Source organism: Dama dama, chromosome 11 (genome assembly GCF_033118175.1).
Source record: "Dama dama isolate Ldn47 chromosome 11, ASM3311817v1, whole genome shotgun sequence".
NCBI classification, from domain to species: Eukaryota; Metazoa; Chordata; class Mammalia; order Artiodactyla; family Cervidae; genus Dama; species Dama dama.
This window is the reverse complement of record NC_083691.1, coordinates 17,950,038-17,976,230: the sequence shown is the minus strand read 5'-3', so window position 1 is coordinate 17,976,230 and position 26,193 is coordinate 17,950,038. Positions and strand designations below refer to the sequence as shown.

Here is a 26,193-nt window from a genome sequence, read left to right as displayed (position 1 = left end):
CCACTTACATTAATATCCTGTGTGAGTTCTATGGTATTGTAATTATTGTCATTTTAGAATGTATTTTGATTCTTCTCCAAAGAGAGCTAGTTGTTGGTAGTCTTTAAATTTTTTTCATACCTATTCTTGCTTTTTAATTTTTCAGAATATTCTCATCGATTTTTATTGAGATTGCCTTAAAGTGATTGATTAATTTGGGGAGAATTGCTATTGTTTAGTCATTGACCCTTTCTGTTTGGAACCATAGAATAATTTTTTTCTCTGCTTATCTCTTGTGTTTTTAACTAACATTTTATAGCCTTATTTTTATTCATACTGTACATATTAAATTGATTTCTATTGACTAGTTTCTGTTTTAATCTTTTTATTGATTTTATAATATACTTTACTCCACATTTTAGTATCCTTGAAGTTGGACTTTGTCTTATAATTGATGGGTGAGAAAGCATTGTGTCATAATTTGGCAACATTTCTTCTTCTCTCAGTTGAACATAATAATGATGCCTTTTGTAATTAGGTATTTAAGTTCTGTGAAATATGATATTAACTTATTAATCTCTGAACCTATTTTTACACAGGTCTAACCCTGGTGGCTTAGACAGTAGAGAATCTGCCTGCAAAGCAGGAGACTGGGGTTCAATCCCTGAATCAGGAAGATCCCCTGGAGAAGGGAATGGCAACCCACTCCATATTCTTGCCTGGAGAATCCCATGGACGGAGGAGCCTGATGGGCTATAGTCCATGGGGTTGCAGAGAATCAGACACGACTGAGCAACTAACACTTTCAACCTTTTTTTTCCTTTACTTGAGTAAACAATTAATACATGAGAATTGATACTCCTTTATAATAATAATGTCTCTTTTTAATGTTAGGGTATCATGTGTTTATAATTACAGGACACTTGTCTCCTACCGAGACAGATGGTGACATGCTTGGTTACGATCTGTACAGCAGTGCCCTGGCAGATATTCTCAGTGAGCCTACCATGCAGCCGCCCATTTGTGTGGGCCTTTATGCACAGTGGGGAAGTGGTAAATCCTTCTTACTCAAGAAACTAGAAGGTAAAGGGCTTGTTTATAAAGTGTCTGCATATATAACAAGGTTTTCTCTTGTGTTTTTTAAGTAAAAATAGAGTTTTATGTATGGGTATGTGGTTGATCCTCCACCCAATCATTTGAGTTCTCTTTCTAAAACAAAGGTCCAACTGCATTAGAACCCCTCTGTAGCAGATTTCCTGCCTGCACTGTTTATAGATATCTTAAACCTATAGGTATCTTAAATCAGGGCCCTTTGCAGACATGTCAGCTTGTGTGCTCCCACCTGCCAGCACTACCTCTTGTGCATGTTCAGATGGCTGTTTGCTCTTGTAGGCGCAGACACACTTACTGAGTGGCTCCTCTACATCTTCCCCCACCTCTGACCTGAGACGCCACTCCTTTTGCTTGGCAAAATCTTACTCATTTCTTCAAGGACGGGTTTCAATATCACCTGTAAATTTTTCTTTTTTTAACTAAGTTTTGTAGTAGGAATGAATGACTTGTTTCTGGCTCATTTGGGCTCACCTTTAAGAGCAGTGATCCTCAAATGTAACTGGAGGGAGAAGGGATGAGGAGTCGCAGAGGCATGGTGGTGCTATGTTTTCTGAAGACACATAGCAAAGTAATAATTTTTAGTTTTATATATGGAAACAATACTTTGTTGGTTGCATTAATACAAATCTAAAAATATCAACAAAACCTTGACAGATGGGAATATATGAGAGAGGATTTTGTGCATTTTCAGTAGGAAGCAAGAGAGTGGGTAGGGCAAGGGTCAAGGGTAAATGTGCCCCCAAGGAATGAGATTCTTAGCAAAAGCTAACATTGGTTAGCATGGTTAAGTAGCAACATTCTAGCTAGGTAATTGTTTATAGTGAAAATGTGAAATTTTCAAAATGTTTTATTTTTTTAAACAAATAATGTTTTCTTATTAATTTCTCTTTCAGATGAAATGAAAACTTTTGCAGGACAACAGATTGAACCTCTGTTTCAGTTTTCATGGCTTGTGGTGTTTCTGACCCTGCTGCTTTGTGGAGGGCTTGGTTTATTGTTTGCTTTTACAGTAGACCCAAATCTTGGAATTGCAGTGTCATTGAGCTTCTTGGCTGTCCTGTATATATTTTTTAGTAAGTCTTTGCCTTTTATCTTTTTCAAAAATGTAGAGAATGCCAAAACTCATTGTTTTATTTAGAATTGTATCTGTGTCTGTCTTCTAAAGTCTGTAAGTGGTTTTCCTATTTTGGTGAGAAGATTGATTTTTTGCTATTTTGTAAGTTGGCTTAGAGGAGCATTGTCCCCAGCCTGCCTGGCAAAACTTTATTTATTTATTTACTTATTTTTTTCTGGCAAAACTTTAAAAGCTAGTGCACTACTTGTTAATATTGAAGCAGAACTTTAAATTACTTTTCCTTTTTTATGTTAATGATTTGTATTTGAATCTTTTTTGAAAATAAATCTTCATAGACATCATGGCATGCTCTTGATCATTTTGATCATGGCTGTGATTTTTATTTTATCTAAAAGTAAGGTAATAAATATATATAATCCCTGTTTTTAGGAGTGTCTTCAGTTGCAAGAAAGGAAATAGGTTTACTGTTGGTAACTTCAGCAGTCACAAGTAGAGATAAAACCAGTCATTCTTAACATTTGAATCTGAACTAAAGGATATGCTTTGGTTAAGGCATTATCCTTCTGATTGTGTCTATTATGTCATATTTTAGTCAACTTACTTTCTGTTTTTCACATACCTGATAATATGTTTTTGCTTTTGCTATTGCTCAGATGCTCAGTCGTGTCTGACTCTTTGTGACCCCGTAGACTGTAGCCCACCAGACTCCTCTGTCCATGGGATTTTCCCAGCAAGAATACTGGAGTGGGTTGCCATTTCCTACTCGAGGGGATCTTCCTGACCCAGAGATTGAACTCAGATCTCTTACGTCTCCTGCATTGGCAGGTGGATTCTTTACCACTAGCTCCACCTGGGAAGCTCCACCTGGGAAGCTCCTGATGTATGTTGGGGAAGGTTAATTAGTTGAGGAATTCTTTGAGAACTAGTTAGGAAATAACAAGGGACCATGAACATTATGTAAGCCTGTCTGTCACTACTTGATACTTGACTGTTTGCAGAAAAGAGGCTGCTTGACTAATGATTGTTCTGGATAATTTTTTTTAAAACCTTGACTTTTAGTTGTCATTTACTTTGGTGGACGGAGGGAAGGAGAGAGTTGGAATTGGGCCTGGGTCCTCAGTACTAGATTGGCAAGACATATCGGCTACTTGGAGCTCCTCCTCAAATTGATGTTTGTGAACCCACCTGAGCTGCCAGAGCAAACCACTAAAGCTCTGCCTGTGAGGTGAGTTGGTCCCTTAGACAGAAGTAACTTATAATAAAATGAAGCAAATCAAAGTTGATAATGCATCTTTTCTCATGTTTTCTTAAGGGAGCAAAAAAAACATTGGTCCCTTAAACTTTTTTAATGTGAGAAATAAAACAAACATGCCCTGGTCAAATCACTTGGAAAACTCTTCATATTATATCTCCCTCTTGTACATTACAGGATCAGAGACACCTTTTCATAAAAAATCATATTTAACTTTGATTTGCCAAATTTTCTTAAGAGTGAAGCCCCACATTCCCCTCTTATGATACCTGTTGCCATCCTTTGGACAAATCAGTAAAGAGTACTGGGTCTAGGTTGGAGTCCTGGAACCTTTTGACATCAGGGTGTGGTCTTGGCAACTCAGCATGTGCTCCGAGCTGTTCTTTCCTCATCTGTGGATATGTATGTACCCACTCCTCTAAAGTTATCATCATATCAAATAGGGACGGTATGAGCAAACAGTTCAGAAAAGATGAGAAACTTGTAAGTCAAAGAGTAAAGGAAATCTGGAGGGCCCCAGAGGAAGTAAAATGGAAAAAAAGGTTAAAGAACTGAAAGCAAAAGAAATTCAACAGAAATTAGTAAAATAATTAAATATGCAAAGATTAAGAATTTAGAAATTATTGTAAGATAAAATATGTGTAAGTTAAGCTGAAAGTGAATGGCCCAAACCTGGTAAGACATCAGAACTATGAGAGGAAGATAAAAATAAAATCTTACAGGTAAATAAATGGTATATAGGATTAAGTGTTAAGAAAAGGATTTAATACGAGAAGTTAAAATGAAAAACATAAAAATAAAGCATACAGAGTAGAATAAAAAGTTGGGGAAGATATTTTTACATAAATTAAAAGCATTTAAAGTTAATGAGATCATTATCTTTTAAAAAGTTAGAGCAACTAAAATAGCATTAATTTAATTAAGACCAAGTATATATAGAGTACACTGTGATCCTGGATTGTATTTTGAAAGCAATGCCTGTCTACAGGATTGAGTTGAGAGTTTAGCAGTAGAAAGGAATAAAGGAACTAATGCAGAAGTAATACCCATTCAGAGGCTCAAAATGCAAATAATTCAGTTATTTCACAGAACAACTAGGAAAAGAATATAACTTCTTTCTCAACCCCTGGTAGATGAGTAAGCTATAAATAGGACATTCTGAAGCTTGAGTTTTTAAATGGCATCAAGTTCTTAATTACTATACTATTTTCTCAAGGTTCTAATCTCTTCAGTTGGTGTTTACAAAATGTTCTTTGTGCGGCTCTTTCTGACTAATGTGGGGCACCAGCGTTGAATTGTTGTCATGAGATCTGGGAGATGTCTGGCTCCTTTGTCTAAGTTCTGTCGTAACCTTTTCCCTTTTCTGCTTTTAGTCAGAATTGCTTCATATAACTCTCCTAATTTAACATTTGTTACTGTGATTTCCTAAGAAAAGAATATAAGCTGTTAGAAATGGAAGATACGTAATTACAAATAGAATTTTAAAAACAATGTCTTGACAGAGACATGAAGGAAACACCCAGCTACATGATAGACATAATGTATGTTGAAACTGTTTCTTTAGGTAGCGGCATAACATTTTCTTTCCTCTTTCCCCAAGCGGCATAACATTTTCTTTCCCCTTTCCCCAAGGTTTTTGTTTACAGATTATAATAGACTGTCCAGCGTAGGTGGGGAAACTTCAATGGCTGAAATGATCGCCACCCTCTCGGATGCTTGTGAAAGAGAGTTTGGCTTTTTGGCAACCAGGCTTTTCCGAGTGTTCAAGACTGAAGATACGCAGGGTAGGACCTTTTCTTCTTTCTGTATATGGAGGGGTTGAAGATGGTATGGATAAAATGCATGGAAACATGAACATCAGGTTCATCATATGCTGTCACTGTAATGATTGGGACTTTCTGGATGCTTGAGATGTTAAATCCATTTGTTGTATTTTACAGGTAAAAAGAAATGGAAAAAAACGTGTTGTCTCCCATCTTTTGTCATCTTTCTTTTCATCTTTGGCTGCATTATTGCTGGGATTACTCTTCTGGCTATATTCAGAGTTGACCCCAAGCATATGACAGTGAATGCTGTCCTCATATCAATTGCGTCCATAGTGGGGTTGGCGTTTGTGCTCAACTGTCGAACATGGTGGCAGGTGCTGGATTCACTTTTGAATTCTCAAAGGAAACGCCTCCATCATGCTGCCTCCAAACTGCACAAACTGAAGAGTGAAGGATTCATGAAAGTAAGCACTCCTTGCTTGTTAGAAAATAATTCTGGGAATTCTCTGGTGGTCCAGTGGTTAGGACTCTGCTTTCACTGCCAAGGGCCCAGGTTTGATCCCTGGTCAGGGAACTAAGATCCCATATAAACCATGTGGTGTGGCCAAAATGAAAAAAAAAAAAAAGAAAATAGTCTTAATGTAAACATGCTCCCATGACCATGATCACTGGGGCTTTAGGGAGTCTATTTTCTAACTGTTAGAGAATTGCACTTGTTTTTAGTTTTAATCCAGATTTTTCCTATGAAAAATGCATGTATAGTGTGGAAAAAGTTATAACAGGAACATCTTTTTATAAAACCGACTTTTACCAGATCCTCATAGAGTTAACTATAGCTTCAGTACTTTGGCCCCCTGATGCGAAGAACCAATTCATTGGCAAATAGCCTGGTGCTGGGAAAGATTGAAGGCAAAGGAGAAGGAGATGGCAGAGGATGAGATGGTTAGATAGCATCACCGACTCAGTGGATATGAATTTGAGCAAACTTGAGGAGATAGTGGAAGACAGAGGAGCCTAATGTGCTGCAGTCCGTGGGGTCACAGAGTCGGACACAACTTAGCAGCTAAACAGCAACAGCAGAGTTAGCAGATACCCCTCAGGTGGTAGTTATTACCTAATAGTTTAGGTTGCTCTGCAGCCTGGTAGAGTAGACAAATTGAACCACCAAAACATAGAAGATAGGAATGTATTTTTTAGAGTAAAAAAGGACTTTATACAGTTATCCACAGCCTCTTCCTTTGATCAAGGTCACATGCCATCTGGCAGCCAGTTGTGGTGAGGCATGTAGATCATTTGGATTTGCATTCTGATCTGTTTTCTGACCTTCAGAGCATGTGATCTTGGCATATAAGTCACTTCAGCCAAGTTTGTCCTTTTAAAATGTGTATGACATTGTCTACCTCTTTGTAAGAAATGCTCTAATTTAGATGAAGGCACTTTGTAAATGGTGACACATTCACTACAGTTCCACTAAATGGAACCACAGCTGGCAGCAAGCACTTTGGGTTTCTTTTCTTCCAGTAGGTGACTTTCAGGCTCTTTAAGAAAGGTACTCAAGTTTCTCGTATCTTCAGCACAGTGTATCCTTTCTTTTGCACAGGTTCTTAAGTGTGAAGTGGAATTGATGGCCAGGATGGCAAAAACCATTGACAGCTTCACTCAGAATCAGACAAGGCTGGTGGTTATCATCGATGGATTAGATGCCTGTGAGCAGGACAAAGTACTCCAGATGCTGGACACTGTACGTCTTAACCATCTTGAAACTTGTAACTGTCACATATGTGGCAGCTGAGAGGAACAGCTTCATGAATATCTTAAGTGGAATTTGAATACTATTTTTTCTTTTATAAAAACAACTGTGTGTTTTATGCAGAAACAGCAGAAGTTTCATCCCAAGTACATTTAACCAATTTTAGGTTAATGGCAGTGTGAGGGGAAACGTGAATGGGGGGAGTCTCTAAAGTCCAGGGTGTGACTCCAGCATTTCTGTACAGATGGTTATGGTTAGAATATAGATAGGGGTGGGGAGACCACAGAATTTGTGGAGTTTTTGTTAAAAAGTAAGAAAGGTCAGTGGCTTTCTGCAAGGTCTGGTATAAACAGCGGTGTGTGCCTGTGGTCAGAGACCAGCGTGTGCAGTGCACCGTGTCTGCTTGTATTTCTCATGTGTGTGGATCTTACTAGACGAGTGTGTGCAGTGCACCGTGTCTGCTCATGAGCACTTCATGAGTGTTTCTCATGTGTGTTGCTTTTACTAGACCAGTGTGTACAGTGCATCGTGTCTGCTCATGAGTATTTCATGAGTATTTTTCATGTTTGTGGATCTTACTTCTTAATGTAGATCCTGAGGGTCTCAAAGTAGGACAGGACCAGTTGTTTCCTTCGGAGATTCTATCACTGTCAAATGTTGAAAAATTGTCAGGTAGTGAAAAACCAGATTGAGACTTCAAGAAAATTTGTTTTCACATAGAATAACATTTGAATGAGAAGGAAATGCTATTTTTAAAATGTAGTCACAAAGGCTAACACAGAATTTGAAGAGAGGTTTTGTTACTTTGGATAATTTAAGTTTTTTACTGTGATTATACATTTCTTCTACCACAGGTCCGAGTTCTGTTTTCAAAAGGCCCATTCATCGCCATTTTTGCAAGTGATCCACATATTATCATAAAGGCAATTAATCAGAACCTCAATAGTGTGCTTCGTGACTCAAATATCAATGGGCATGACTACATGCGCAATATAGTTCATCTGCCCGTTTTCCTCAACAGTCGGGGACTAAGCAGTGCAAGAAAATTTCTTGTGACTTCAACAACTAATGGAGATGTTCCATGCTCAGATAATGCAGGTAAAGATCAAGTTCCTTGGGTACTTTGGGTTTGAAGTGGTTCTGTAGTTTTTCATTTTGCATCTCCTCTTACCTTGAAAAGTATTGTTTGAATTTCTCATGACTCTTTAAGTATCATTTACAGCAGAGTTTCAGGACAAATGGTGCTTTCTTGATAAACTCTTTTAGGGATGCAGGAAGATGCTGACAGAAGAGTTTCACAAAACAGCCTTGGAGAGATGACAAAACTTGGTAGCAAGACAGCCCTTAATAGACGGGTAAGATAGTGTGTGTTTTGAGCTTGTTTATATTGTTGCTGTTTAAGTAAAACCAAGGTGAGGCCACTTAATATTTAATAAATACTGCATTGAGCTCATAAAGTACATTTTATCCTTGGTGGTTTTTCAGGGAATGTCTGAATCTAGAGCCATAATAACTGTAAATTATACAGGAGTGCCCAGTCTCTCCCAGCCTGCTCTCAGTCCAGGTCCCACTCCAGACCGGTTGAATCAGAACCTCTGAGAGTGAGATTTGACAGCTTCCCAGATGATGTCACTGGGGGCAGAGAACCGCTGGGTTCATTGCAGGACAGGTTGTGCTTGTCCCAGGGCCCATTGTCACCACAACTGTAAAGGGGAGAGGCTTGTGGTGTGAGAACCAGTCTTTGCTGTGTTGTCCCATTGGCTGACCTCCTGCCCTAATGTTTGTGAGGTGTGCGCTCTTTTTTCCTATCCCCACAAAGTGACCTTGTGTGCCTTTCCCAGTCTGTTGGTTGTCTCCTGTAGACACTGTAGTTTCCCTGCCCTGCCCTATCCTAGGAGCCTTTTGTAAAGAACTGGGGCTATTATAAGATAGGAGATGTACCTTTGCAGCTAAGTGATGCTAACAGTGCTGCTTATGGATGGCAAACTTGGTCTAGCATCAGTGATATTTCCCACTACCCACCCGGCCCCCACAGTTTGCAAATCTTTAATTGGGACAGTTTACATTTTAAAAACTATTTTCAGGTATTTTGATCTTATGCCTTTACCATGTTCAAGTATGGATGCAGAAATAATATTATGAAGGATAATTGACAGCTCTAAATTAAAAGTGGGATATGAGTTGCCATTTAGAATTTCTGTCCTGGGAGCCTGGACTGTTGGGTTCCCTTGTCTCATGACCTTAGATGAGAACCACCCTCGTTGTGCCTGCTTCTCCTGATTGGATGGGACCCCCACCCATCCCGCCCAGTAGAGAGCCTTTCATTCTTACTAGACATGAGGATACAGCAGCTGTGCCCTTTCAGTAGTTGTCACATTTGAAAATAACCTAAAAATCAAAATGCTGAATCCTTAAATCTGGGCAAGGGGTTACTTGCTTTATTATCAGGGTTCCTGTAGATACTGAGCTGCCATAAGAGTTTGAATTGAATTTTCTTTATACAGTTCAGCTTATTTGTAGTTTTCAAGGCATTGGGCTTTCTCTGATTGTACAACTATAAATCAGGTACACCCAAAGCTAAACCATAGTCTCTGATGCATTTGCTGGAAATACTTACTTTATAGAGTTCAGTACATATTCTACTTCAGGGAGGAGTAATAATACTTTTTGTTTCTATTTCATCTTCCTCTTTGACTGAAATTTTGGATTGTTTTTGTTGTTGACATAGACATGTATTAACTTCTCAAAAAAGCCTCAAGTTCTCAGGGTTGAAGTGAGGGTTCGTTCTCACTGACGGTACCCCGTTTTCAGGACACTTACCGAAGAAGGCAGATGCAGCGCACAATAACCCGGCAGATGTCCTTCGACCTCACAAAACTGCTGGTTACGGAGGACTGGTTCAGTGACATAAGTCCGCAGACCATGAGAAGACTGCTTAACATTGTTTCTGTGACAGGTGGGTTTCATTGTCTTAGTGTTGTGTGGTAGACAATAAGGTGCAACATTAACAGAGCAATTCACTTCCAGAAACAAAAGGATGGACTGTGTTTATAGGTTTACACCGCTGAACACCAGTTTTATTTTGCATTGTGTGTCTAATAAAACCAGTGTTAGTTTCGATAGTGAAAATTGACAATCAGTTGTCTACTATTATTTTAAAATGTGATTTTAAAAATTTCACCTCAGGTTTAATTTTTCTCTTTGTATAAAAATAATTTTATGCTTATTTGTATGACTATAATTAATTTATTCTTTAAAATGTTGAAGTTCAGATTTTTACATGCTGCTATTCTGCTTTAATTTTCAAATTACATACTTTTTCTTTTTTTTAGTGTGTTAAATGATATACACATAAAATTTACCATCTTAACCAGCGTCCATTTGGGTGGTATTAAATGCTTTCACTATTTGTGTAACCTTCACCACCATCCATCTCCATAATGCATTTCATTCCATTAAACTGAAACTCTATACTCATTCCCCTGGTCCTCTCCCAGCAGCCATATAAATATTAGGTATGAATTTGTAGTGTAAGTTAAGTGGCAAATTCAAAAACACTGAAAGTTGGTTATTTGTGGATATACAGAATGGTTGGCTTAACATAACATTACACACCTATTAATTCTAGAATGTTTTTGTATTCTTTAAAGGACGATTACTGAGAGCCAATCAGATAAGCTTCAACTGGGATAGGCTTGCTAGCTGGATCAATCTAACTGAGCAGTGGCCGTACAGAACTTCATGGCTCATATTGTATTTGGAAGAGACTGAAGGCATCCCAGATCAAATGACATTAAAAACCATCTATGAAAGGTACTTTATCTTACCTCTTTATATTTAAATTTGTTTTAAATTGAGTTGACTCTTAAGAAAAAAGTTAATGCATACAAAGCAAAATGAATGCAAAATAATATGTATAAAATGTAGAGTTCTGAGTTTAATCATTCTCATTAGTAATTTTTCCATTATAATTTCAGAGTTGTATTAGCACAGGTATATATCCCATTATGTAAAATTTGCAGCTTTATTTGGATAGATTCTTTCTTTCTCAGTGTAACCTATATGATAAAAGATGTTTAATTAATAGTCCTGTTAGATTTATGTATTTAAATATACAAAAGACAAACCTTGAAACATTGTTTAATGTCCATTTTATTTTTTATTCTAAGTGTCTTGATAGAATGTTGAGGAGGTCTCATTTTCCAAATCATTAGTGCAGGTGTTTTCACAGCTTTGTATCTGGAAGACCTGGGGAACTGTGAATACGGGCTGGTAAACGTGCTTTGCACTAAACAGTAAAGGAATTTATTGTTCTTTTATAGTCATTGGAAATACTTTTAAATCTACTTCTGATAAAGAAATTGATTAAGTTTTTTCTGGGAAAACATGCAGTCAAGGCTCAGTGTAGTGTCAAGTTTTGAGAGTACCACTTTCTTGTCAAATTCACAAACAAAATTATAATCCTCTTTGTTTACCAGAATACTTAATACCGTCATAGCTTTCAATTACAACTCTAAATAAAAGGTATCTCTTAGGAAAAAATGCAATTCAAAGGAGCTATGTAATTGTATAAAACTTAGTATAATTGAAGCATTATTTTGAACATGTAAATGATATAGTAAACCTGACCAACCATTCAGTGTAGAGTTTCTGTATTAAACTTTTAAAATTCCAAATAGTTTCTCCTTGAGTATTATCAGCATATGGTTTTCATTATTTTCTAATCCCCATTTTTCATGATTTTAGAATATAGAGGATGGTTGTAATATTCGTCTACACACCTGAGCTCTTGAGGTTGTATGTTCAATTTATGTTACATTAATCAGTGTAAACTGTGTGAGCTGTGTGAAGTAGGTGTTCCAGTAGATGGCAGTGATCCACAGCTGCCAGGGGCCTGCAGAGCAGTGTTACTGGATACATCTGCCATTTGATATCTTAGAAATCCTCTTTTTATTATGAGATACATGATTGTTTTTTTCCTTGGTTGTGTAGTAGACTGTTGTTTTGTTTCATGAATAAACATTTGCATTGTAACAGGTGCTACATAATGAATGTTTGCTGGATGAGCACAGTTTTTAGGTTTTGGTGCAGAATAGGACTCGTCAGTCTCTTCACCTTCATGTAATTGAACGTGATGCCTAAAAGTTTCCTGTGTCTCAGGAGTACAAAAACATTGACCAGTGTTCACGCTTTAAGGGCTATATGCTTAGAGTTCAGCCCTCGGCCCCATGCATGCTCTGTGAAGAGGGTGAGACTTGGTGAGAGAGTCTGTGTCCTCAGGAAATAGAAGCAGGAGAGATGTAAAAATATCAAAAGGTTTTTAAAACTCTCAGAAAAATTCTTGATTCAGTTCAATCAGAAAAAGTTTATTAAGTGTCTACTAGGCCCTGCTGCCAATACTGGAGATAACAATGGGGAACAAGTAAATATGTGTTTACTTTTTCACCCAGCAATCCCACTGTGGAAATTTACTCTGAACACACACCTCCACAGTGATAAAACAACACTTATACAAGGTTATTTATTGTGACCTTATCTGTAGCACCATAACTTAACTGCATGTTTTTAGAAACATTAGTTGAATAAATTATGGCACATCTACCACAATAGAGTATTTTGTAACTGTAGAAAATGAGAAAAAAACTATGGTTTGATATGGAGAAATTGTAAGGATACATTAGTAAGTGAAAACTGCAAAGTGCGAGAGTATATAACATGCTCTATTTGTGTAAGAAAGAAGGGGGAGTAAGGACATCTACATATAAAGATGTAAATATGTATTATTTTTTGTGAAAATATAAAACAACCCACAGGAAGGAAAAAACAAACTAATAAAAATGTTTACCTGAAGATGATGCTTAGATGGGGAATGAGATGTACTCTGAATGTGTATTTTTATATGGTTTGCCTTTCATATATTAAAAAAACTAATTCAAAAAGGATAGAAAAAAGCAAACCCTAATATTGAATACAAACAGGAAGAATTGATGCTAATGATACATGAAACTGATAGTATAACCACACAGAAAAATATTAATTCAAACATCTTGGAACTCAGTTTTCTCTTGACTCTTTATTCTTAATAGAATATACTGAGGACAAAATTAGCTGCAACGAAATGTTGAACTTAGTAGGTTTATTGTTGCTAATGGTATTATTATACTCCTGAAGTCTTTTTATGTGTATTGTAAGACAGAGTAAATGAATGAATAAATTGATATTCTTGGAAGCCAGTGTTTTCTCTGTGAGAGGAGGGAATACCAATATTGAATGGAAAAAAATTAGGAAGAGCACTGTGGTATTAGATTGAATTTTGTTGTTGTTAGGTCACTAAGTCGTGTCTGACTCTGTGACGCCATGGACTGCAGTGCACCAGGCTTCCCTGTCCTTCACTATTTCCTGGAGTTTGCTCAGATTCATGTCCATTGAATTGGTGATGCTATCCAACCATCTCACCCTCTGTTGCCCCCTTCTCTTTTTGCCTTCAGTCTTTCCCAGCATCAAGGTCTTTTCCAATGAGTCGGCTCTTCACATGAGGTAGCCAGAGTATTGGAACTTCAGCTTCAGTATCAGTCCTTCCAATGAATATTTAGGGTTGATTTCCTTTAGGATTGACTGTGATCTCCTTGCAGTTTAAGGGGACTTGAAGACTCAAGAGTCTTCTCCAGCACCACTGTCCATGAGATTTCCCAAGAAAGAATACTAGAATGGGTTGCCATTTCCTTCCTCCAGGGGATCTTCCCTGACCCGGGGATTGAACCCAGGTTGCCTGTGTCTCCTACATTGCAAGCAGATTCTTTACCTGCTGAGCCATCTGGAAAGCAGATTGGATTTGGAAATGTTAAATTATTAACTCATAATTTAAAATGAGGTTTTCCCTTGCTTTGCCCAGTGAAAGGGAGCAAAAATATCCCCAAACTGTGAGCCGACCTGGAGCTGGACTCCTTGGAGAAATGGCTAATTCCAGGTCTGAGGCAGGGAAAGCTCAAGGGGAGTCTGCATTGTTGTGCCAGGAACCAAGGAAGGATGTGTTCGAGGACAGCAGAGTTTGCACAGATAGCCACAGGACGTAGTCTGAAGGAGAACCTTTCAAACTTGGGCCCATTTTCACAAAGAAAAATGATAGTAATGGGTTATAACATATCAACCAAAAAAAAAAAAAAAATCCAGGAGTCCATAGTAATGCTTAGAAGAGAGCAAACAAGGAATAATTCTTTGTTTTAGAATGCCAGCTAATAAATGTAGAAGGAATGAGTGAAGTTAAAAAATTATCATTTTTTAATCCCCAATATAATCATTGATTCAAGCAAGGATCATCAGTGGTTGCAAAAACCACTGGGGGGAAGTTGTTGGGGAATACGAGGCACATGTGATCTCAAAGTGTCACTCCCCAGGTTATGTGCAACCACAGAAGAAATGCCCTTGCTGGGAGAGACTTGTCGCCAGTTTTAATCAAATAGTCAAGTCTGACATCAGTAATGGGAGGCATAGCATTGTGTTGTTTAGTCGCTAAGTTGTGTTTGACTCTTCGCAACCCCATGGACTGTAGTACGCCAGGCTTCCCTGTCCTTCACCATCTCCTGGAATTTGTGCAGATTCATGTTCATTGAGTCAGTGATGCTATCTAACCATCCCATTCTTTGCCACCCTCTTCTCGTCTGTCTTCAGCCTTTCCCAGCATCAGGCTCGTGTGACTCTAGATAAAATGCAGTAGAATGTACCACATCACTTATGTGCTCTTGTTGCCAGCCATGTTTTACTGTGATCTTAATTGTGAGGAAACAGCCAGATGAATCTGAGATGTGAAACACTCTGCAAGGCAACTGGCTTAGGTTCCATATTGGCCACTGAAGAAGACTGAAGAGATCCCAGAGCCCAAATGCAGCGTGTGAGCAGTGATTGGAATCTATCAGAAGAATAGAGCACTGAAGGGCATTTTGTGGGCAGTTGGGGAATTTGAGTTTTTGAGTTAATGTTAATATCCTTGGGTAATGTTAATATCCTTTGGTATGCGAAGGGTGTTTGGGGGACATTCATGCTGAAGTATTTAGGTGTGAAATACACTTTCAGATGGTTTGGCAAAAGGAAAGTATGTATGTGTGTGTAGATGAAGTACCTGGTTCTTATTAAAAAATTTTCCTCTTCCCATGCCTTTTATTCTCCACAGTGACTGTTCAGTAAATGCTTTGTTAACATTTTTACTTAGGGACATAATTTGAATTAAATGAATCTAAGAGCTGTACTCCTTAGTGCATTCCTGTGATTTTAATAACCTTTTCACACATGCCAAATTGAAAATCATTATGTATCTATACATGGCTCTTCTGAAAGTTCTAAAAAAAACTACTATTTTGCTCCATGGTGGCAGAATGAATCACAAACCACGTGTTATTCACTGGTTGATTCTAATGTCAGAATCAGCCAGTATCTCTAAAGGTATGGAGCATGTGGGTATGGAAGGTGCACTGTTCATTACTGTACCCATTCTAGTTAATTTTCTTCATGTGAAGTGTGTTTAGTGTGGGTCTTTACTGTAGGTTAGGGCTCAGATTGTGTCCTTTGTGCTTTTATGTGTTCCAGGGCCTGCCTGAGGACGGTAGGGTAGAGGGACAAATATGCAAAGCATCTAATGCTCTTGAGGAACTTACAGATACATATCTACACACATACATACCCTTTTCTTTTGCCAAACCATCTGAAAGTGTATTCACACCTAAATACTTCAGCATTCCCAAAGACATCATTACCACACGCCACACACACACACACACTCACTCACTCACTCACTCACTTTATTTCCTAAACCATTAGAGGGTAAATTATATGCAACATATCTTCTGTCCCTCATCACTCAAGTATATGAGGAATATATATTCTGATTGAAAGTAAAATGTACACATTTGAAGCAACTGGAATAAAGTAAAAATGTGATGGCTCAAACAATTAGCCAGTTAACAAGTTTTATCAATAATGGGCCGAAACACTGCTTTCTGGATGATAGAAAGCTTTTCAGGCTAAAACTAACGTTCTTTGCTAAGAGACCTTTTAAAAGGTCTAATTACTTGCCCTTTTAAAACTTTTAACGCTAATTTCCAGCATTTGAGCCTCAAGCTTACACGACTTCCTAATGTTCAAGGAAATTCTCAGAAATTTACATTTTAATTAGTTAAAATATATCATACAAACAAAAGAAAATATATTATCACCTGTAGTTTAAAGATAATGGTAAAAATTCGCCCTGTTTGTTAAATAAAACATTTGTCAAAAGTTTTGGGGGAAAGTATATTTTTTATTTTTAATCATAGGAAAAATAGCGTGGAGTGAATTTTTGCAGTGAGAATATTCTATGCCTGTAAATATAGACTATTGTATATTGGAGGTATAATGAGGTAATGAGAACTTTGCAATTAAGTTAATCTATTATTTTATACTTTAGCTCTTGGTGGGCCTGCCATCCATGAATGGGTAGAATGCAGAGTGACTTTGAGATGTGTCTTTTTTTTTTTATAAGAAATGACTGTGTCCTTTATGCCTGCAGATACTTAGAAATACTGTTTTGTAGCTATTCTAAGGGAAAGAAAAAGACAATTTAGTAAGAATCTTTGAGAGTTCATTAAGGAATTGATTTAATTTAATGTGATCTTGAATGAAAAACTATAGGGAGACAGTTTGATCAGTATATCAAAAAATCATATTGGAATATGTTAGAATAACTCAGATGACTGTTCTAGTTAACCATAGTTGAGTTCTTTGATGCTATTGCTTGTCATTTGAATAATAAAAAGTTTTATTTATGGCAGACAGAAAGCAGCAGTATATAATTGATATTCATTTATTTTATTAAAGAAATCTGATTTGGTAAAAACAATCAGAAAATAGTATTTTTAACACTAGTAGTAAAATTTTTTTAATCCATAAAAAGCCTCATTTATTTTTATAGCAATTTGATGACACATCTGCTTGCTTTATTCAGCTGAAAAAGAAAATGTTGGTTCTTGGTGTTTGGTAAAATTGCTTTGTTAAATTATTTTCTAAATTGTTCAACTTTTAACAAATGACATTTGATACTAACACTGGAAAGCAATTTCAGCTAATTAAGTAGATCCCTCTATAAACCATTGGAACATTAAGATGACATACTGTTCATTCAAGATTATTTTAATTGGTACAATTATTGTAATTTTCTTGCAATTATGTGTTGAGCTAAAAGCTTTTGTCTAGATCATTTGAGGGTTTTTTTTGTTAACATACATTTAGTAAGAAGAAAAGGAGTAAAATAAAAACTGTAGATAAAGATTTTCTGTCTACTTTTATTGCAGAGTTTTAGACCCCATTGAGATATTTTAGTATAAAACTTTATTTCTGATATTTTTTAGTATTAAGCATTTTAAGCAATGATACAGGTTTTTGAAAGATCAATTTAAATAGCTTCCATGAAAAAAAAAAAATAGCTTCCATGAAGGTACTGCTTCAAATGTCTGTTTTGACACTCTCAGCAAGTCTTTTTTTTTTTCCATTTATTTTTATTAGTTGGATGCTAATTACTTTAGAATATTGTAGTGGTTTTTGCCATACATTGACGTGAATCAGCCATGGATTTACATGTGTTCCCCATCCTGCACCCCCCTCCCACGTCCCTCCCCATCCCATCCTTCTGGGTCATCCCAGTGCACCAGCCCCGAGCACTTGTCTCATGCATCCAACCTGGACTGGTGATCTGTTTCACATTTGATAATATACTTGTTTTGATGCTGTTCTCTCAGATCATCCCACCCTCGCCTTCTCCCATAGAGTCCAAAAGTCTGTTCTATACATCTGTGTCTCTTTTTCTGTCTTGCATATAGGGTTATCGTTACCATCTTTCTAAATTCCACATATATGCGTTAGTATACTGTATTGGTGTTTATCTTTCTGGCTTACTTCACTCTGTATGATGGGCTCCAGTTTTATCCATCTCATTAGAACTAATTCAAATGTATTCTTTTTAATGTCAGCCAGTCTTTTACTTAGAATGATGTGGTCAGAATTAGGCTTGTGGTAAGGATAATGTTGTCCTTTGTTTTGGTACTTGATTTTTTTAGAGCAATTAAGTTTTGAGAGAGCTTCGGAATGGTAGCCATTTCCATTTCCGTGAAATAGCTATTTGCTGAGTAGACACTATAGACATCTAATTTATAAAATTTATCCAAAGTTCAGTATATTTAAACTATTCAAGGAGTAGTGTTTCTGTGCTTACAACATTTTTCATAATGAAACATCATGTTGGATGATACTCCTTCCTGATACTCAGCCAAACTTTTCATAAGCTTAGTTTTATCACTTCTAGTTACCTCACACCTCTCTTTGCTCTCACTAACTACCTTCCTCTTTCCTTCAAGTTCTGGGTTATTTCTGATACTCTCCCCACCCCATCACGTGGCCCAGACTATGCACAGGCTTGTTTCCTTTGAATGTGGATGGAAGTTATGAATTTGAATAACATAAAAAATTGGACGCTAGATAGTTTAGATTTGTAAGGAAATTGTCTTATCTTCTTGGTGGTACGAAGTTCATTCTTGTACTGATGATTTTTTCTTCCATTTAGGTTTGAGATACTATAAATATTTATTCCCAGTACTGTTTCATGCATGCCCTTTTATTGTTTTTTGTAGGTAGTTTGAGAATCCTAATGAAATTCTGTATTCTTGATAGGTGTTGGTGTTGTCATCATTCCACAGTTAATAATTTATTATCTTGTATGTAATTGTTACTTCCATTTTTATTCTCAGAACATTCTTGCCCTTAATGTACATACAATGTGAACACTTTTTTCAGAATTTCAGTACTTTATCATATCTTTATTGGCTCAGACGGTAAAGCATCTGCCTGCAATGTGGGAGACTGGGGTTCGATCCCTGGGTTAGGAAGATCCCCTGGAGAAGGAAATGGCAACCCACTCCAGTACTCTTGCCTGGAAAATTCCATGGACGGAGGAGCCTGATAGGCTACCGTCCGTGGGGTCATAAAGAGTTGGACATGACTGAGCAACTTCACTTTTTCTTTTCTACTTTCTTTTTTATCTTTAAAAAAATAACTCATCAAATTCTTTGCAAGCTCATGAAATAATTCTCCATATAAAAAAGGAACCTAAGTAGGTTTGTGTTGAAAAAAAAGATTAAAATCTAAAATAGAAATCGCATTTTAACAGGATAAAATAAATAACGGTATATTTGCAAGGTTTCACATGAAGATTGAGCCTTCAAAGAACCATGAACAAAGATGCCTGTAAACAGATGTAGTGTTGACAGTTAAACATGCATTTCTTGTTGTGTGTTGTTTATTTTTATTCATTGTCTTTGTGGAAATTACTTGGAGAACTCAGGTTCCTAAAGATAAGTAAAGGTGAAGGGCAGACTTTTTTGGTTTATTTTGATAGGCCTGAAAAATATCTCTAGTTTTGTTTGGAGAAAAAAAAATGAAACAGAATGAGACATGTTTGAGTGTTTTTTGAGTTTATTTATGTATTTTGCAACTTCTTTGTTTTATCATTGCTACCAGGCGCCTAGCAACATTCAGTATCTTTAATAGATACTTGCATTGCAGTTTCTTTAATATTTGTTTCCTGAATTAGACTGATAACTCCATGAAGTGTAACTTCCTTAAACCTTGCTGAATTCCTTGTTTTTTAGACATTCTTGACATAGAGTAGATGGTGTGGGTATTTCTGAAAGAATAAAGAATTATGATGATGACATTTGCTTTGGGGAAAGCATGGTGTAGGGGAACGTGGTAAGTGAGAAGGCACATTTTATCTTGAAAAGAATACTATCCATACAGAGTAGTCCTTCTTTGGTTCTAAATGTAGGTGAACACTTTCCTTTGTTATTACAACAGTGGATCCCTGGGTGAGGCACACAGAAAGTTTTCAGAACACAAAGATTGAATGAGGACATATTTCAGCTAACACCTAGTAGATTCTGCCTTTTGTCAGGTGATAGTAAAAATCAAAGCAGTGTTTTCATAGGCGTTTCCCTGTTCAGCTGCATTTATAAGGTTTCTTACACTCATGATCGTTTTATGAATGCCACAGTTTGGAATTGCTTCGTATCAGCACGCTTTTAGACAAGTTCCTCTCACTTCTGTTTCTGTTTACTGGCTGTTTTCAGTATTGTTCAGAAAGGCCCTTTGACTTAGCTGGACTCTGTTTTTGTTATACTGAACATTTTGATTGTGTTCATTCACTGAATATTTATAGAGTTTATTACATGCTGGGCACATGTTAAAAAAAAGCACTAGCTAGTGCTATTACTTGAGCCCTTAATATATGGATTTACCTAGATTATTTCATTTAATATCCATAACTCTGGGAGGCAGGGAGTGGGAGTTACCTAAGACCACACAGCTGTAGCTGCTGGAGCTTCCCCAGGCCTATTTCTAGAAGCCAGCAGGCTGTCTGCGACTACAGAGCTAGACAACTGGTCTGAGATATTAGAAAGAAGTGAACTAATTTTATTTTTATTTCCAGATATAATTTATTCATTTTCAAGTGAATATTTAGGATCATTTATTGTGTATCAATGGGAAGTTAAAGCAGACATTTTTTAAGAGGATGGAATTTGTCTTAATTCCATTTAAAAAAGGCAGACTTCTTACCAACTTATGTAAAACCCCAAATCAATGCTTTATTCAGTTCTGATTGTGTCTGCTAACTGCAGTAGGTTTTGTATGGAAAGCTTAAGAAAAATCACTTGTGGTATTTGTCACTTAAACAGCTGGTACATCTGTGTGTTTAAGCCTTCAGACCATTTTTATGTACACTAAGTGGCTGTAATTTTTTCCTTGGTAGCTTTTTAAATAATTTTTCTTTTGCTCTCAATAGGATAAAATTGATTTTTAAAATATTTTCTCATTTAAACTCATAATGCTGTTTTCAGTATTTTATACAAATGTAGAACAGAGAATTTTAAATGTTTCAAAGTTGTGTGTTTCTAACTTTAACATGAAAAACCAAAATATGTTAACTAAGGCTTTGATATTTAAAAATATTTAAATATTTGAAAACTATTTAAAAATCAGTTTTTCTAAAATATGTTTTAATATGTAAAATAAAAATTTTATTACTTCTGCAGGCTTATAATTTATTTTATAATACAGCAAGAATATTATGCATATTTATATTAACATACTGTTGAAGGATTCAGATTTGTCAAAAAGATTAAATATACCATTAGAGATCAGGTAGAGATCAATTTTTTCCTGAAATTATTTCTTCACTAGAGGTTTGTAATTTTGGAATTTCAAAGCGAAATTCTTTTAAGACTGTTCAAAATGTAAGAATAAACAAAAGTAATGTATAATAAAATTGCTGTGCTATGCTAAGCCGCTTCCGTCGTGTCTGACTCTTTGTGACCCCGTGGACTGTAACCTGCCAGGCTCCTCTGTCCATGGGATTCTCCAGGCAAGAATACTGGAGTGCGTTGCCATACCCTTCTCCAGGGGGTCTTCTAATGTTAGAAGATGCTTACTAATGGAAATACTAAGATATGCTGATGTAAAACCTTGAAGCATGTGGCCTCTGTTTGCAATGTCTGGAAAGTCCACGAGGGGGCAGTATTTCATCAGAAACATGGTTAACGTGGTTGACCGAGAAATAGGAGCTAATGCATTTTGCTTTCCCTTTTTCATAGCAGGAAAACAAGAAAGACCCTGAGTTTAATGAGTATTTTAGTCTCTGAAGTTCAGCTTTCATTCCTGTTATTTAAATAATGGCTTTACAGGACACTTGTAAGCACTGAGAATTATGATCATAAACAAATGAATGACTATCCGAATGGTGTAGTTTTCATTAAGTTGATTGAGAAAAGGGTAGATATGAAGAATGTTTTAAATTAATCTTGTTACAAATTTGTGTTTATATATTAAAATACTAATGTAGATCTTGGGTTCCATGCTAATTAAACATTAAAGTTTTAAGATAACTTACATAATAGAAGTTTTGGTTTAACCTTAGACATATTTATAGGCAGACTTTGAGTGCAGAGCCTCCATTCTCTGCTTGTTATTGAAAGTTTTATTGCAGATTTTTGCAGTAAATCACTTTGTGATTAGTGTTACGCTTTTTAAGATTTCTTAAAGGCAACAATAACATGAACATTTTCTCATTGCTTTCTAGCACCTCACAGTGTTACTAGTGTTCCTTAAAAGGTTATGAAAATTGGATCTTATTTACTTTTGTTGGAATATTTTAAAATATCATATAACATTTTGATATAAAACGAACTTTGCTTTTTTATGAGTGATAACTATTTTCATTGAGCCTGTTGTGAAATATGTTGCCTGTCTCTTAACCTCTCAACTGAAGTTTTCTCTTTACTTTAGCTTGAAATCACCATTTTCTTGTCATCTGATCACTTACATGATTCAGGCTATCCCCCTGCTAGTGGAAACCTTTTTGCAGATTCTGTCTTATGCTGCATCCCAATAAATAAAGCAGAATGAATAGAAATTAATTGAAATTATAACATTTCCTGATAAATTCAGTTGGGAAAATGAGCTGTTTGGAAGATTATTAAAATTGAAGTGTATGGACAATGGTTGCAGTTCTGCATTGGTTTGCGCATCTATTTGTTTCTGTACTCAGTTTTGGCGATGTAATATCAAGAAAATTCTCAATCATGAGTAGATGTAGATGGTAACCAGTTTTTAAACTTGCTTTGCAATGGTAGGATATTTTCAATTAATGTAATTCAGAAATGTGAAAGTTTAATTGGGAATTTTACTTCTTAAGTGACTCATTAATATAATCTAACTGTTGCTCACATTTTTTTTTTTTTTTTTAATAATAGATGAAGTGTTGGGAGCTGCTTCTCTGACGAGGTCCTGTCACTTGAAGCACATCATTATTATTGCGATTTTTTAACTGGCTTTTGCATTCCATGCTCAGGCATGTGGAGTGGAGTAGTAGTAGTGTCTTGTTCGCATAATTTTGTTAGCAGAAAAGTGCTAGCCTGTATTTTAAAATAGTGAAGGAATTTAAATACATCCATGAAGATGGAGGAGAAACTTTATTTCAAAAGCCTGCAAAAAACTGAAACAAAAAGCCAGTATAACCTGCCAACGTAGGCTTATGTGTTGGTCTTCTTCAGTGTGTTATAATTTAATATGTAACAGCATTCTATTTTATATTTTTAAGGAGTTAAAAACATGTAAATAATTAATTTAAGAATCATGAGCCAGTGCAAGGAGCAGGGTACAGGGTTGTGAATCGGCAAACACACCCACCAGCTCTTGTGTTTACAGCCAGGCCATGTCAGGCCAGTTGCTTAACCTCTCTGAGCCTCAAGTTCCTCATTTTAAAAACTGAAATAATACGTCACAGGATGTTGGGAGATAGAAATTAGATGAAATACTAGTTTTTTAAAACTCCCTTTCGTTATAGCATTTAAATATCTTTTCTGTTAGATTTTATATAAGAAAGGGATACCTTACTCAGAACACTTTACATAGTGCCCATGCATGAAGTCAGTGCCTTATCAGGATTTTTGGTGCCTTGGAGCGACTTGTAGGATCTTAGCTCCCCTGACCAAGGATTGAAGCTGTGCCCTCAGCAGTAAAAGCGCAGCATCTTAAGCACTGGACCACCAGGGAAGTCCCTCAAGATACTCTTTATGAGAATTTTAGGGGTGATTAAATTTATGGGATACAGCAAAGGCAGCACTCAGGAAAATTTATAGCTATAAATGCTTATATTTAAAAAGGAGAAAAATCTTATATGAATAGTCCAACTTTACACATTGAGAAACTAGAAAAAAAGAAGCAAATTTAAAAAATTTCAAAGTTAGCCAAAGAAAGGAAATAATAATGATTAGAGTGGAAATAAATAAAATAGAGAATAAAATAGCAGTAGTAAGAATTGGTGAAAACGAAAGTTCTTTGCAAAGATCAACAAAATTTACAAGTCTTTCACTAGATTGACAGGAAAAAATAAGAGAGAAGACAGAATTAACTAAAATCAGAAATTGTGGATGTTACCACTCATTCTACAGAAATAAAAAAGATTGCAGAATACTCAAGGGAGGCACAAAAGGCATCTGATGAAATATAACACCCTTTTTGGATAAAAGCAGAAAACTAGGAGTAGAAGGGAATTTACTCAGCATGGTAAAGGGCATGTAGGGAAAAATCCACTGCTAACGGTCTCAGTGATGACAAATTGCAAGCTTCCCCCTAAAGACAGGAATAAGACAAGGGCGCCTCCTGCTATGGGCAGAATGTGTCCCCCACAAAATTCATGTGTTGAGACCTTACCCCCCAGGGTGATGGTACTTGGAGGTGAAACCTTTGGGAGGTTTAGTGAGGTCATGAGGGGCAAGTCCTTATGATGGAATTGGTGTCGTTATAAAAAGAATCAGAGAGCTAGCTGCAAATCAGAGAGAGGGTTCTCATCAGAACCTGATCATGCTCTCAGACCACATCAGAAATAAATGTTGTTTAAGCCCCCAGTCTGTGAGATCCTGTTAGAGAAATCTCAGTTGACTTAAGTTACCTGCTCTCACCACTGCTGATCGACATTATCCTGGAAGTTCTGGCTAGCACAGTTAGACAAGAAACAGAGATAAGTGGATCCATTTGGAAATGAGGAAGTGAAAATACCTCTGGTCACAAGTGATGTGATGCTTTATGTAGAAAATCCCAAAGAATTTCACAAGAAAGCTAATAGAGCCGATAAATTTGGCAGTGTTTCAGGATACAGATCAGCACAAAAATTAGCTGAGAGTTTTTATACACCTGAAATGAACAATCTGAAAGGAAATTAAGAAAACAATTGTATTTACTATAGTGCCTGAAAGAATGGAATATCCAGGAAAAAGTTTGCCCATTGAGGTAAAGACTTGTACACTGAAAACTACAAAATATTGGTTAATTAAAGTACTTAAGAAATGAAAAGATATCCCACGTTCATGGATAGAAAGACTAAATATTGTCAGTATTACCCAAAGTGATCTACAGATTCAATGAATCCCTTTCAAAATTCCAGTAACCCCCCCCCCCCTTTTTTTTTAGCTGAAACCTCATCCTTAGATTCATAATACTGGAGTGGGTAACCTTTCTCTTCCCCAGGGGATCTTCCCAACCCAGGGATCGAACCCAGGTCTCCCACATTGCAGGTGGATTCTTTAGCAGTTGAGCTATCAGGGATGACCTATATGAAATTGGAAGGGATCCCAAATAGCTAAAACAATCTTGAAAAGGAATAAAGTTGGAGAACTCTTTCTTGATTTTAAAACTTACTACAGGGACTTCCTTAGTGGCCCAGTGTTTAAGATTCTGCCTTCCAGTGCATGGGAAGTGGGTTTGAACCCTGGTTGGGGGGCTAAGGTCCCAAATTCTGAAGGGTACAGCCAAGAATTAAAAAAAAACAACTTACTACAAAGCTGTAGTCATCAGAATACTGTGGCACTGACATAAGGATAGACATAATGGAATAGAATTGAGAGTCCAGACGTAAAATAAATTGACACATCTACAGCCAGTTAAGCTGTAAAAAGGTTGCCAAGTCCATTCATTGGGGGGAAGAATAGTCTACAAGAAACAGTGCTGGAACAACTAGATTTCCACATGTGAAAGAATGGAGTTGGACCCTTATTTCACATCATGTACAAAAGTTAACAGGAATGGGTCAATGTACTCTTTCCCAAGCACAATGTTTTTTCCAATCAGAAAGGATAATTAAAGTGAAAATTATTTTAAAAGAATAGAGTTCTTTGGGAGCAGTACTTCTTTTTGTGTAGTTTATTCACTCTATAAGTTATTTATTAAGCAAAAGTGATATGATGGCTCTCTGTGCTAAGAATTCGAAATACACAACCAAACTCGTCTTTAGCTTTAATGGAGTTTATCTTCTAGCAGGGTAGATAGGCATTAATAAAATGATTTTACTCATGAATAACAACATTCTGATTGTGATATGTATATGCAAGGAAGCATATGTGGTTTGAGGTTTGTAATAGAGGAATGCAATGTAGTTTCACGGAGGACTCCCTGAAGAGGGGGAGCTGAGTGGAGAGACAGAGGATGAGTAGAAATTAACCTGGTTAAGACCAGGAAGGAGAGAGCGTGGCTAGCTCCTGACATGTTCTGGGGGTTTTGATTGTTTGCAGATAGTAATGGGCTTCATTTTATCATTTTATCTTTTGTTTCTGACCCTTTGGCTACAGTGCTGAGTGGCGGTTTTCTGTCTCTGTGTTTCATCTGTCTTCCAGGATCCCCAGAGTGCTCT

General features: G+C 36.6%; 1 protein-coding gene across 11 annotated transcripts in view; it reads left to right on the top strand.

The window, feature by feature from the left end:
- KIDINS220 (kinase D interacting substrate 220) overlaps positions 1-26,193 on the top strand; it is a 90,174-nt gene that overhangs the window by 33,507 nt on the left and 30,474 nt on the right. For all 11 annotated transcript variants that reach the window (XM_061154779.1, XM_061154782.1, XM_061154774.1 and 8 more), the window contains 10 exons: positions 898-1,062; positions 1,986-2,165; positions 3,227-3,392; positions 5,052-5,203; positions 5,360-5,649; positions 6,786-6,926; positions 7,790-8,033; positions 8,202-8,290; positions 9,747-9,891; positions 10,586-10,748. In XM_061154779.1, coding sequence (XP_061010762.1) covers positions 898-1,062; positions 1,986-2,165; positions 3,227-3,392; positions 5,052-5,203; positions 5,360-5,649; positions 6,786-6,926; positions 7,790-8,033; positions 8,202-8,290; positions 9,747-9,891; positions 10,586-10,748 — 1,735 coding nt within the window. The remainder of the gene's footprint in view (positions 1-897; positions 1,063-1,985; positions 2,166-3,226; positions 3,393-5,051; positions 5,204-5,359; positions 5,650-6,785; positions 6,927-7,789; positions 8,034-8,201; positions 8,291-9,746; positions 9,892-10,585; positions 10,749-26,193) is intronic.